Source organism: Cyprinodon tularosa, unplaced genomic scaffold, assembly GCF_016077235.1.
Source record: "Cyprinodon tularosa strain WSP-4 unplaced genomic scaffold, ASM1607723v1 ctg294, whole genome shotgun sequence".
NCBI classification, from domain to species: Eukaryota; Metazoa; Chordata; class Actinopteri; order Cyprinodontiformes; family Cyprinodontidae; genus Cyprinodon; species Cyprinodon tularosa.
Window position 1 is genome coordinate 255,966 of NW_024039001.1, and position 13,931 is coordinate 269,896.

Genomic DNA, 13,931 nt, shown 5'->3' on the forward strand with positions numbered 1-13,931 from the left:
CTTAATTATTATAATGGTATTTATTTATTTGTTTGTTTATTTTATGGGAGAATTTATATATAGCATCCCGATCCACACTCTATTCCAGTAGATGGCGGTAATGCGCATCAATAAGTTGCTTGCTAACCGCCTTAAAAAAAGAAGAAGAAGAATTTAACTTTGTCCCTTCGGACTTGCCGTCCGTACTGGAAAAGAAGAAAGCGGACAGATCTGTCAGAAATGGGGAGACCACGGGCTCTGTTTTGTAAATGATTTATACATTTCGCCTAAACAGCAGGAAGAAGCCGAACATCTCCGTGAGTGATTTACTGAGCAGATCTGTAATTTATGGTGGGCTATTGACACGATGTAGAACAAAAGGTCTGTTGATAACTTGTTGAAAACGTTTAAAGTTCAGCCTTCTGTGCAGGGAGCTTTTCAGAATAAGAGCCCTGATCTCTAAAAAAAAAAAAAAAAAAAAAAAAACAGGTGTCAGAGACATCTTCTAAGAAATGTTTATTTAAAAATCGATCTGGTATTTACAGTTTATGGAGAACTTTGAAATGTAACCACATGTTAGCGGGAAAAAAATGCAGACTTATTGTATTAAAAACACGTTTATTAAAAATCTAAAAGCAGAGGGTTGGAAAAACTAGGTGCAGCTTTGGATAAAAAAGTGATCCCATCTCGACATTTCTTCTGGACTGTATTAAGCCATTATAATCCTTTCTATATAGTCTATATTAATTGCAATGCACTGTTTGGGGTCATCATCCTGCAGATAACCAAGCTTTGACCAAAGTCCAGTTAGTAAACAAATAGCCTCACATTTCACATACAAATACTTTAAAAGTTCCTCTTTGTTGACTCAGTATCTAAAAGTTATTATTCCATCATCATCCTGCTGGATGTTGTGTTTGCTGACATGTTTTAGTAATTTATTCCTCATCAAACAACTCTACATTGTCTCTTCTGTCCATACACATTTATAGTAGGGCTGAACGATTTAGCCAAAAATCAAAAGTGTGATTATTTCCTAATATTATTGCCATGTCAATTATATTGCTATTTTCATTTGGAGCAAACACAAACATGTAGATGTTTCACCTCTGGGTTTCAGTTTTTTCATGACCTTGAAATCTTTCTTGTCCAGAATCCAGTGTTGCAGGACTTTACTGTATCCTTTGAATGAAAATGTTCTTACTTCTACTATCCTGCATGGATCTGGATGCTTGCTGCAACTCTTTCTTCCCATCCGTGGCAGCAAACTCACTTTAAGTGTATTGCTGCCACCTAAAGGCCTGAAGGGAGAAATGCACTGTCTTACTCTTGTTAAATGAAGTGTGAATAAAACTGAGTGCCTCTGAGATTTGAAAATTGTATTTTGCAAAATTACAAATTCAACTAATTGCAAAGCCCTACTTTATAGTCCATTCAAATACAGATCTGCAAACCAGAGTCTGGTTGCCATATTCCGTTCCGATATAGGAGGTTTGCTGTTGTCTTTAACCTTCCCAAAAAGCCACACATATTCGATCTTTCATAATTATACTCTCATTGATATTTAACTGACACAATAAAAGCACTACATCCTTAGTCCGGGTGGGGCCAACCTTTCTTTAGTATTAATGTTTTCCTAAATTTGTCCCTTTGTTATCAACTCTAACTTGGACCAGACCAGCAAAAGTCTGAGGTATACAGTAGTAGCCATTCAAAATTTCCCTACTTTCCTTGATTAGCCCTTGGCTGGTCCCCTACAATTCCTGTTTAAACATCAGTATTTGTACTAAAATATTCTTTCTGTCTTGATTTAAGATCTAAAGAGAAACATCATCTCCTAGTCAGACCCTGTAATTCAGTGAAAGGGTGGAGTCGGAGTAAAAAATATGCAAAACGGGTTTAATCCAGTGGCTGGAAGTTGGAGCCAAGTTGGCTGCCATTCGGCTGGAGTTTGACTGGGAGGGACCATTTTGAATGGCTGCTACTGTAATGACATCAGCTGTAGCATTACATACCGTCCATACAGTCAAGATTAATTGCAGCAGCAATAGTTTTTTTTTTTAAGTTATTGGTGAGGTCTCCCTGATTTGACATAAAACAAAAAAAACAAAACAAAAGCAGCACACCTGTGTGTTAAAAAAACAAAAAAACATAAAAACATATCAAGTACAACAATTATAGATCACTGAGGCTGCTTCAAATTCTTTCACTTTCAACTTAAAAGCATTTAAAGGTAAAAACTCAGTCAATTTCAAGTGTCTTTGTAAAAAATTCCACTCAGATGGAGCTACGTAGCTAAAGGCTTTCTTCTCCAGTTCTGTAAAAGGAACAGTGAGCAACAGCTGATGGTTGGATCTCAGGGCAGAAGAAGCCGTGCTTTTCTGTGTAAGTAGGTACAAATGTAAGAGGGCAGTGATCCAAGAAGGGCCTTGTAAATAAAAGTGTACCAATGACACTACCTTCTTTTAGAGAGGGAAGGCCATCCCACCTGGGAGTACAGGTCACAGTGATGTCATGGCTCTACAGTTTGTGATGAACCTTAATGAAGCATCATAAACAGAGTCCAATATTTAAAGACATGAAGAAGTGGCATTCTTATAAAAAAAGGTCACAAAATCTAAGACAGATAAAAATGTGGCAGAGACAAGGCGGTTTTTTTACTCAAAAAAAAAAAAAAGTCTTATTATGAAACAAAAAGCCCAGTTTAACTTTTCATTTCTTAACAAGTTTATCAATAAAAGCTTTGAAGGTGAGGGAGTCATCAATTCCAATTCCAAGGTATTTATATTCATGTATTTGTATTCGTGTTGCAACCCTGTTGTGTCTGCATGCCTTATTTTGTAATTTAATTTATTTTTTGTATGTGTCAAAATGAACCAAACATGTTTCTTTGCAGAGGGAAAAACATAAAAAAAACCCAGCTGCTCCGGCTGTATTCCTGGATGGGACTACTCGGTGCCATTCAGCTTTCCTCAAGGACCGCCAGATGCTGCCTGTGCCAGCTTTCTACACCCAAGTCATGTTTTTCTACAAAATCTGCTGTCCTGGGGGGCAGAAACATCCTGCTGATGGGCCCGCCTGGAGCAGGGAAGACCACAGCTGGCAAGATTGTGGCCCATAAAATGGGTCTGCCCGCCATAGACATCGATGACGATGTCTTGGAGACGGCGTGGAAGATGCCAGTGGCGGCCAAGCTGGCAGAAGTGGGCGGAAAGCGTTTCCTGGAGGAGGAAGGCCAGGCTTTGTGTAACTTCTCCGTCTCTGGCTGCGTTGTTTCCCTGACTGGTTCAAATCCCCTCCATCATGAAGCCATGCAGCACATCAAGCAGAACGGAGTTGTCGTTTACCTGGACGTGGACAGCGAGGACATCATAGAGAGACTCGACAGGATGAAGGTTAATCGGATAGTGGGACAGGAGGAGGGGGTGTCCATGAGAGACATTTTGCTCTACAGGAGGCGCTTCTATGAGAAATGGCTGGACGTAAGGGTGTTTTGTGGAACAGGAGACACAGTGGAGGAAGTGGCGGAGAAGGTAGTGAGGGCCGTAGAAAGATATCAGGAGCATGATGAGGAGACCTACGTTTCAACCAGGTACTCTGAAATGTCCTATAGAAAAACATTCTTCAGTGACGTGGTTATCGAGGGTCTGGCTGCAGATGGAGGTCTTTATGTCCCCAGGAAAGGCTTTCCAAAGATTCCTAAAAGCGAATGGCTCAGATTGATTTCTCTGTCATATCCAGAAAGAGCCTCTGTCTTGCTGGAAAAGTGCATCCATCCACACGACATCTCTGCTTTGGACCTCAGGAGTATGATATTCAAAGCTTATGGAAGCAACTTCTCCAGCGAGAAAGTTGCACCTGTCAAACATCTTGTCCAAAATCAGTACGTCCAGGAGCTTTTCCATGGCCCGACCGCCTCGTTCAAGGACCTCGCCTTGCAGCTGATGCCTCAACTCTTCGCCTACTGCCTCCCACCGATGTGCAATTTCCTCATCTTGGTCGCCACGTCTGGGGACACAGGCAGCGCCGTCCTCAGCGGCTTCAGCCAACTGAGCGGCGCCAACGCACACCGAGCCGGTGTGTTGGTGTTCTTCCCTGAGGTAGGCGTGAGTCAGATCCAGAAGCTACAGATGACGAGCTTTAGGGAAGGAAACACCAGAGCAGTCAGTGTTCTGTCAGACTTTGACTTCTGTCAGAAGAGCATCAAGAGGATGTTTGGAGATGCAGGGCTGACTGGGCATCTGACTGTGGAGTACGGCACCATCCTCAGCACCGCCAACTCCATTAACTGGGCACGGCTCCTACCACAGGTATGTTGATTGTCTCTATAAATTAAAAAGGAAAAAATAAATCAGTTCAGAGTTTCTACACAGTATGGGAAAGAAATACTAATATCAAGAGACTTTACTCTTTGTCCCACTGACCAAAAGATCTGTTCAACTCTCAATTAGCCTAAATACGTATATCTGTAGTGGCAGGTTCCTATAGTAATAATAATAAAATGAGCGCTTATAGGTTCTATATTAACATATAATATACTTATTGTTTTTCCTGAGTAAATAGCCTAAATGACATCTGATAAAACGTTTTTATGTTATTTTCAGGATGTTTTTCTTCCAGCTTCTTTGAGGTGATGCACTTTCGTCGGTTTCTACCAAAGAAATGTCTGTACTGTCATTTTATTATTTTAATGCAGATGTTTTGATATGGATCCACATGAGAATGGATGCTTTTTTTTAATCTTTAGTTAGGGTTGTCATGATACTAAACTTTTCAACTCGATACCGATAATAAGGAAAATATTCGATATTCGATACCATTTTCGATACCACAAGGATAAAAACAAAGACTCCAAAATTCTACAGAAATATTTTCATTAATAAATAAAATAAAATAAATAAATACAATACACAATAAGAACAATATTTTGAGGTTGTATGCTGTGCACAATATTAAGCAAGCTTGATAAAAACTTACAAAATTAAAATTAAGTGTTCCTTCCCTGGATATGCTTTGCACACATAACAATGACGCTAGCCAAACCGGTTAAGAAACAAAAATAATTCTCAGCAGCTGCACCTGTTACAAAAAAAAGTCTGAAACTGAAAAGTGCACAGAATAAATCAATCACACAGTGTTTCTGAAAGTGCAACTTCCTCTATTCTGCACTTTAGATGAATGACTGCTTAGGTGCCACTGGTGGTGGCACTGTATCGATACTTTTAAAAACGAGTATTGTATCCGGATACAACGTTTCAGTATCGATACTTTTTTGAGTATCTATACTTTTGACAACCCTATCTTTAGTCTATTTCTCCTAATTTCACAGGAGACAAAGGTTAATATAACATTCCTAAAAATAGGACAGAAGTATTTTAACATGTCAGAAAAGCAAAATGTACAGTTTCATATATATATATATTAGGGATGGAACGGTTTATGAAAACCGTCCGAACCGTTCGGTTTGTCTCGGTTCGGTTCGCGTGTGTTTTGTTCGGTTCATGCGCTGCTCCTTTTTCTCATAGAGGAAGCGATTACACTCCAGATCAGAAGGTGGCGGTACTGCGAACAAAGCCAACCACCAGGAGTAAACAAGAAGAAGAAGCGAAGCAGCGTAGCCGGGTGTAGCAGAAAAAAAATCAGTTGTTGTGGAGAATTGTGTGGGTATGGCGAGTGGGAAAGAACAGGAGTTGGAAGACGCGCCAGCAGCACTTTATAGGTCTGCTGTATGGGAGCGCTTTGCATTTAGAGTGACCTACGATGACGGCTGAAAGAAAGTTGTGGATAAAAGTGCAACAGTGTGCAAGCATTGTGCAACACGTTTTGTTTATGCTAACAGCAACATGACCAACATGTCAGGCTAACAATTAACATATACCGAACTGAACCGAAAACCATGACCACGAAACCATGAACCGAACCGTGGATTTTGTGAACCGTTCCACCCCTAATATATATTAGGGATGGGACGATTTATGAAAACCGTCAGAATCGTTCGGTTCGACTGTGTTTCGTTCGGTTCATGCGCTGCTCCTTTTTCTCATAGAGGAAGCGATTACACTCCAGAGCAGAAGGTGGCGGTACTGCGACCAAAGCCAACCGCCATTAGTAAACAAGAAGAAGAAGAAGCGAAGCAGCTTAGCCGGGTGTAGCAAGGAAAAAAATCAGTTGTTGTGGAGAATTGTGTCGGACTGGCGAGTGGGAAAGAACTTGAGTTGGAAGACGCGCCAGCTGCACTTTATAGGTCTGCTGTATGGGACCACTTTGCATTTAGAGTGACCTACGATGACGGCGGAAAGAAAGTTGTGGATAAAAGTGCAACAGTGTGCAAGCATTGTGCAACACGTTTTGTTTATGCTAACAGCAAGATGTCATGTTAACCCCGAAATCCCTCATACTCCGTCAGCAACCCCCGCTCCGCCCCGCTGCGCTCCAGACCGGCTGCTCAAAGCAAAGCCTACAGCCCCCGCTGTGGCTTCGTCCGCTCCCCTCTGAGTTCCTTGGAGATGGTAGAGAGCATGTAACCTGACAATAGCCAGATGCATGAGCGAGACATGCATCTGGCTGTTGTCAGGTTAGAGAGCATGCGCAAGATGATTAAATTCAAAGCAGCAAAACATACGGAAATGATCCAGGGTTTCCGCAGATCATTTAAAATAATTACAATCCATTAATTTTGGGGGGATTTTTTCATTAATTTCATAATTTTTTATGGAATTTCGGTGTAACAATCAACATGTATCGAATCGAACCGAAAACCGTGACCAGAAACCGTGAATCGAACCGAACCGTGGATTTTGTGAACCGTTCCACCCCTAATATATATATATATATATATATATACACTATATTGCCAAAAGTATTTGCTCACCCATCCAAATTATTGGAATCAGGTGTTCCAATCACTTCCATGGCCACAGGTGTATAAATTCAAGCACCTAGGCATGCAGACTGTTTTTACAAACATTTGTGAAAGAATGGGTCGCTCTCAGGAGCTCAGTGAATTCCAGCGTGGAACTGTGATAGGATGCCACCTGTGCAACAAATCCAGTCGTGAAATTTCCTCGCTCCTAAATATTCCACAGTCAACTGTCAGCTGTATTATAAGAAAATGGAAGTGTTTGGGAACGACAGCAACTCAGCCACGAAGTGGTAGGCCACGTAAACTGACGGAGCGGGGTCAGCGGATGCTGACGCGCATAGTGCGAAGAGGTCGCCAACTTTCTGCAGAGTCAATCACTACAGACCTCCAAACTTCATGTGGCCTTCAGATTAGCTCAAGAACAGTGCGCAGAGAGCTTCATGGAATGGGTTTCCATGGTCGAGCAGCTGCATCCAAGCCATACATCACCAAGTGCAATGCAAAGCGTCGGATGCGGTGGTGTAAAGCACGCCGCCACTGGACTCTAGAGCAGTGGAGACGCGTTCTCTGGAGTGACGAATCGCGCTTCTCCATCTGGCAATCTGATGGACGGGTCTGGGTTTGGCGGTTGCCAGGAGAACGGTACTTGTCTGACTGCATTGTGCCAAGTGTAAAGTTTGGTGGAGGGGGGATTATGGTGTGAGGTTGTTTTTCAGGAGCTGGGCTTGGCCCCTTAGTTCCAGTGAAAGGAACTCTGAATGCTTCAGCATACCAAGACATTTTGGACAATTCCATGCTCCCAACTTTGTGGGAACAGTTTGGAGCTGGCCCCTTCCTCTTCCAACATGACTGTGCACCAGTGCACAAAGCAAGGTCCATAAAGACATGGATGACAGAGTCTGGTGTGGATGAACTTGACTGGCCTGCACAGAGTCCTGACCTCAACCCGATAGAACACCTTTGGGATGAATAAGAGCGGAGACTGAGAGCCAGGCCTTCTTGTCCAACATCAGTGTGCGACCTCACAAATGCGCTTCTGGAAGAATGGTCAAAAATTCCCATAAACACACTCCTAAACCTTGTGGACAGCCTTCCCAGAAGAGTTGAAGCTGTTCTAGCTGCAAAGGGTGGACCGACGTCATATTGAACCCTATGGATTAGGAACGGGATGTCACTTAAGCTCATATGTGAGTCAAGGCAGGTGAGCAAATACTTTTGGCAATATAGTGTATATCTCAATCTGGGCCAGTCTTTGATTGGCAGATTGTTGTTGTTCATCAACATGCCGCTTTAAATTTGTGAGGGCAGAGAGAGCTCAGCAAGCAATCAGGGGTCGATCGTTTGTTTTTATGGTTAAGCGCGCGGCAGACTCTCTCTTAGCGAGGATGGGGGAGTTTCATTGCTGCACATCATTCTCACTGCATGCTCAGACTGTCAGCTGCACGTTCAAGTCGGGGGCACAATAATTACGCCATACAGGAAATCCCAAACTCTTCCACTCTGCTGTGGAGCTCCTAGCTTCTAGCAGAGGACCCGCTTTGCATTCTAACACACAATATTACAAAATATTAAAACCTTTAAAAAAATAAGTTTTCTTACTTTTATTTGCACTTTAGAACTGATTATATTTGTTTAGAAAAAGGCTGCTACTAACACATTTTTAAACGTTATTTACCCCCAGTTAATAAGTACCTTTCAACAAACAGAGAATGGTAAGAACAGAGCAAAATAAAGCAAAACTTCCAAGTGTTTATGTAAGGAAAATGCTTCCATTAGTGTCCATGTTTTGTCTGGAGTGACTTTAAAGCTCAAAAGTCAGACTCAGAGAAGTAAGGAAGAAGGTAAACCAGGCGCCCTGCCAGCTAAGGATGGGGTTGATCCTTTTTTTCATAGACAGGAGAAGAGTTTTAAATTTCCAGAGTTTATTTCAATGTGATGTTTTAATACAAGTAATCCAAGTTTCTTTATAATGATTGAAAAGAATAATTATAATAAAACAGGACACTTAGATAAAAGCGTACATCAGAGAACCAATCAGGTAAGTTTCCACAATGTTCTTTAGCCTGTTTATCTCTGGTGTTTAATGTGAGCTCAGGCTGCAGTAAAGCAGCGATCTGGATCACATGACCTGTTTAGTGACAGATCTGAACCTCTCAAACTACATAGTGGAGTTTTTGAGACTGGAAGCCTGCACAGAGCATCAATATGCAGCGATATTGAACTAAAAAAATTTTTTTATTGTGTCCTAAATTGAGCTGATACTTGGGTCAAAATGTGCAAAGTTTTTTTTTTTTTAATAAAAGGAAAAGGGACGTGGTTTGATTGTACATATTCAATTGAGTAATGAATATTTTTTTCCTCTTGCAGGTCGTTTATCATTCTTCTGGCTATCTGGATCTTTGCAGAGATGGTGTGATTAACTTCGGAGATCCTGTGGATGTTTGCATTCCTACCGGGAACTTCGGGAACGCCATGTCAGCTTTGTACGCCAAGCAAATGGGCATCCCGATAAGAAAAGTCATCTGTGCGTCCAATCACAACAGAGTTGTTGCCGACTTCATCAGCACAGGGCGGTATGATCTCCAGGACCGCTCCCTGCTTCTCTCCCACTCCCCTGCTATAGACATCCTGAAGTCCTCCAACCTGGAGAGGTTTGTCCATCACATCTCAGACGGAAACAGCTGCCTGGTCAAGGACTTATTCACATCCTTGGACATGCAGAAATGCTTCCAGCTTCCTGATCATCTTCTTGGCAAGATGCAGGAGCAAGTGCAGGCTGGCTGGTGTTCTGAGGACGATTGCTTGGCCGCCATCCAGAGCGTCCATGGACAGACGGGATACATCATGGATACGCACACTGCTGTGGCAAAGGTTGTGGCCGATCGGCTTCAGGATGGCTCATGCCCCACAGTGCTCTGCTCCACTGCCCACTACGGGAAATTTGCTCCCGCAGTGTTCAAAGCTCTGCAGATCCAGAATATTCCTGAGGATCCTGTGGAGCAGCTGAAGGAGCTGGAAGCGGCTGCGTCTAAACCAGAAGCACACAGAGAAATGATGAAATGCCTGAAGGAGAGAGGCGGCAGGGGGCACAGAGTTTGTTCGGCTGATTACAGTGTGCTGGTAGAGGAGGTAGAGGGCGTAATACAGGACTCTTTCTTAAAAGTCACATAGAAAAAACAGTCATTTGAATTATAATTCACAAAGAAAGTGCTTTGGATTTGTCATGTCAATAAAATATATACTCCTTCTGTATTTTTATAAAGTAGGATGTTATCGAAAAGAAAGGATCATTTATTGAATAATTTAAAACAAAATAAATCTATTTTCTGGCCAGAGATATACAGGGATGTTCCTTTTTTCCAATTCAAAATCATCTATATAAAGTATTTGTTGCAAGAAAAGATTTCTTGGAATCAAACCAAGCTTTATCCAGATTTTTGACATGTCATGTCTGCAGTAGGCGGTGCCCTCCCTGAGTTCAGAGTAAGTCATCTGGGATTTATCATTTACTGAAATGATGTTAAACTTATTATGACACTGGAGGATACAAGTACAGTAGTTGCTAAAACAACAACCCAGTAAGAGCAGTAATTAATTCAAAGATGCACAAAAAATTAAGAATAATATATATATATAGATATATATATATATATATATATATATATATATATATATATATATATATATATATATATATATATATATTATTTGTCTTTAAATATGCAGATATATCCAGCACTCTTATTCGGTTAAATGTGCTTTAGCAAGTTCTAGCTCAACCACACACTTTGTGAAGACATATTTCATTGTTTTTGGCAGAGGTAGAGTTTATTTAGAAGAGCTGAACTCCTTGAATTGACCTGAATTTTAGACATATTTGTAAAAATCTTTTCGCCTTAAATCAGTGGGATTACGTTCTTTAAGGAACACTTAGCTGTGGCCGTGTTTCTGCTGACCGGCCCAAACTATAAACCTCTAATCAAAGGGAATGCCTTAGAATGGTTGGGAGTAAATAAAGGAACCAATAATGTTCAAGTCAGCTTTACATCAAAAACTCCCAAACAACCAGTTTAACCACTTTAACAGTGAGGTAGTTTAACATCTATGGATTGAGAGGGTGCAGGCATGAAAAGTGCACTGCAAAAATGATAATTAGATAATATGCACTTGAAATAAGACAATGCAATTATTTTTGTGTAATTTCCATATTTCTTATTTTAAATTTGAGTGATAATTTTCCATTGAAAAAGTCTCACCTCCTCATTTCAAGAACAAATATACTTATTTGATAAAAAAATAACTTTTTCCAGTGGTAATATATTACTCAATTGCACACCTTCACACAAAAGAGCCTACTAGAATGATCTAGTCCCATTGAATGAATTTAAGGCCATGTTAAAATGTCATGTAATTCAAAAATGTAACTGCCCTATGTGACCTGTCTTTTCCTCTATGTGAGATTTTGTCTATGTTGTATTTCTGTTTGTATTTTAACTGGTGTGCCGTCTTGGCCAGGTCTCCCTCGAAAAAGAGATTTCAATCTCAAGGGACTTCCTGGTTAAATAAAGGTTAAAAAAAAAAAAAAAAAAAGCCTACTAGAACATGGTACATTTCATGTTAAAATATGAAAAAGAAACTTAAGTTTCACTTAATCATAGTGAAGTCCAACAAAAAATGTTTCAGTACAAATGGATAAACCAGGCTAAAATTAAACATCTGAAATGCTCCTGCTGAAAATATGTGCCTTAACCATTTTGAATAAGCCCATTTTAATCAAATTAAAAGAACTCTAATACTTTGACAGCGTTATGCAAAAAGCTTGAACTGAACGTAAGACCTTTGTCATCAAATTTCAATGTGTAAAGGGACTTCATTCTAAATATGTATTGTGGTGTATGTAAATATTTGAAAATGCAGGTCTAGTCCTGCATAGATGATAGTAATTGAACATTTAATTTAAACTTCTGGGCTTAATTCTTGTTATTAAACTTCATTGAAATAATTTGTTGTTAAATAATGTGGCCATAGACAAAAAAAAAGCTTAAACAATTTTTTAAAACACCCACATTTCAAATAACAACTATGACCGTGACGAGTGAACCTCTGACCTTAGCTATGCATTTAGGGCCACAGGTGAGTTAAATTTGTTGAACTATTTATCTTTATTGGTACTTGTGTTCGTCATCTTTTCAAAAGCAATAAGAGCATCAACAAGAATAATTAAGCAATTCCTGGAATTCTGAATTTCTTTTTCGACTCACATGGGCAGCGTCTTATAATCCCAGCAAATCTTGCACAAAAACATGCTGTAGAAAGAGATGTGATGTAATAAGCGATTTCCTTGTTGCCATATTTTATGGGTCTTTTATTGAGTCTTTACAGCCTATCATTACCTTAAAAACATTCCTGGAAAATTCCAATGTGTTGTATAGGTTCTGAGCTTAGGAGGAATTGAGCCTAAACAAGCTGTTGCTTAGAATTTCTAGAAAGCTATTGCCTATATGTGGCGAGGTCATTGCAGCCGTCTTTTCCAGAAATTTGATTAGAGTCCTGCTCTTAGTTTTTAATGAGGAAAAACGTAAAAGTGTAAACGTATGTTGCAACCTGCTTGCATTTCCTCAGAAACCATCGCTTTAAGTAGGAAAAAAACAGGTACTGGTACCCCCCTTAATACCATCCAAATATATAACAATAACGTGGATAATATTTTTACACAGATCTATAGATCTGACGAAAAGGAACAAGAACAAAAAGTTATAAGTCAAATCTATTTGAGCTAAATTCAAAGTATCATGAAGCCACTTTGACTCACTTCAAGCCTCATGATTTTAAAATGCAAATATAACATTAAAAAGATAAGGGTATGAAATGAAATATAAAATATATCAATAACCTCATAAAGGTTTCCTATTGCATGCAAAAGTATTCACAAAAGAAAAATATGGACCTCTCCAGTCTCCCTTATGACTCTCCCTTCTATGATCACAGTATGCAATTAAGTAGTAAAAAGAGCTCTGCTACAGGTGATACTCTAATTAAGTCACGAGTTGATGAATTCAAAACATCTTTGCAACTTCAGGGATGCCAAATTGTATCTGTTGTCTGTTTTCTGCTTTGTTTGCTACTGTTTCTTGAAACATTGTGTCTCTTTTTGTATGTTTGAGGACAGAAATGAACTGATCCCATGTTCACCATTCAAAGAGAAAAGGCTGAATAGAAGGTATAATATTAAATGCAAATGGTGAACCATATAATCTATTGCACTATGCAGTAAGATTCAAAATTCAGCGTGCTGACATCATCTCCAGGAAATGTCCCTGAATTTCAGTAGAAAATTCAGGCTTGGGTTATTCCATTCTAATGCAACATAAGAAGCAGAGATACAGGAGTAATTTACCTATTACATGTTGTCCACATAAAATATTTGTACAAATCGGGCTTTATTCGAACAGAACTTTACATGATGAGTTCTAGTTCTGTATTACACTCCACACTATTGCATATCAATCACTGTACTATATTTCTTTCCTTATTGTAATCTTTCTCAAAATCTGTAAAATTATGTGAAAGCATATGCACCATTTTTGGTGGAATTTATTTTTTTTTTTTAAGATTTAAATTTATAACAAATGAAACCCGTTGCTTTGATGCAAAATGCTTGCCATGCATTCATGCGGCTGATGAGTGAGGAAAAGTAGAGAAGAATTATCTCGGCATTGATGTTTACAGCTCCCGAAGGACTCAAATGAACCTGTGCAGAGTTAAATAATAACAACAGCCCTGTCCTCTTCTCTACAAGGAAACAAATGTTGGACTTTGCAAGATTCTGATTCTACAAACCCAGGGTAGCCCTTTGGGGGCCCTGAGAACAAATGCTGTGCGGTGCCATCCTCCACCCCTATTGCAAATGAATGAAAATGCAGAATTGTTTCTCTTTATTTTCAAGATATCATCTCAATATTAATGTTTTGTCAACAGATGCAATAAATAGGAAAAATTAAAATTTTACACCAACATTGGTGGATATACTTTTAATATATCATGGATGAAAATTAACAAAACAGAGTTTGAGAGGAATTACAATAAGGAA

At 39.7% G+C, this 13,931-nt stretch overlaps 1 protein-coding gene across 2 annotated transcripts; it reads left to right on the forward strand.

The window, feature by feature from the left end:
* The first annotated feature begins 167 nt into the window (after positions 1–167).
* LOC119787337 (threonine synthase-like 1) lies at positions 168–10,455 on the forward strand. Of its 2 annotated transcripts, XM_038291140.1 has the most exons (4): positions 168–294; positions 2,704–2,757; positions 2,876–4,289; positions 9,209–10,455. In XM_038291140.1, exons 3-4 carry the CDS (start codon positions 2,922–2,924, stop codon positions 10,010–10,012), a joined length of 2,172 nt encoding a protein of 723 aa, XP_038147068.1. In that variant the 5' UTR covers positions 168–294; positions 2,704–2,757; positions 2,876–2,921; the 3' UTR covers positions 10,013–10,455. The 2 variants fall into 2 exon arrangements, with proteins under 2 accessions (XP_038147068.1, XP_038147069.1); XM_038291141.1 differs by lacking the exon at positions 2,704–2,757 and having other exon boundaries at positions 168–296.
* The last annotated feature ends 3,476 nt before the right edge of the window (positions 10,456–13,931 follow it).

What these genes read in the sequence shown, in the direction of transcription:
- LOC119787337 (XM_038291141.1), top strand. Translation starts at nt 2,922, where the DNA reads ATGGGACTACTCGGTGCCATTCAGCTTTCCTCAAGGACCGCCAGATGC. An exon ending in GGGCACGGCTCCTACCACAG is followed by an intron (nt 4,290 to 9,208) that starts GTATGTTGATTG and finishes TTCCTCTTGCAG; the next exon opens with GTCGTTTATCATTCTTCTGG.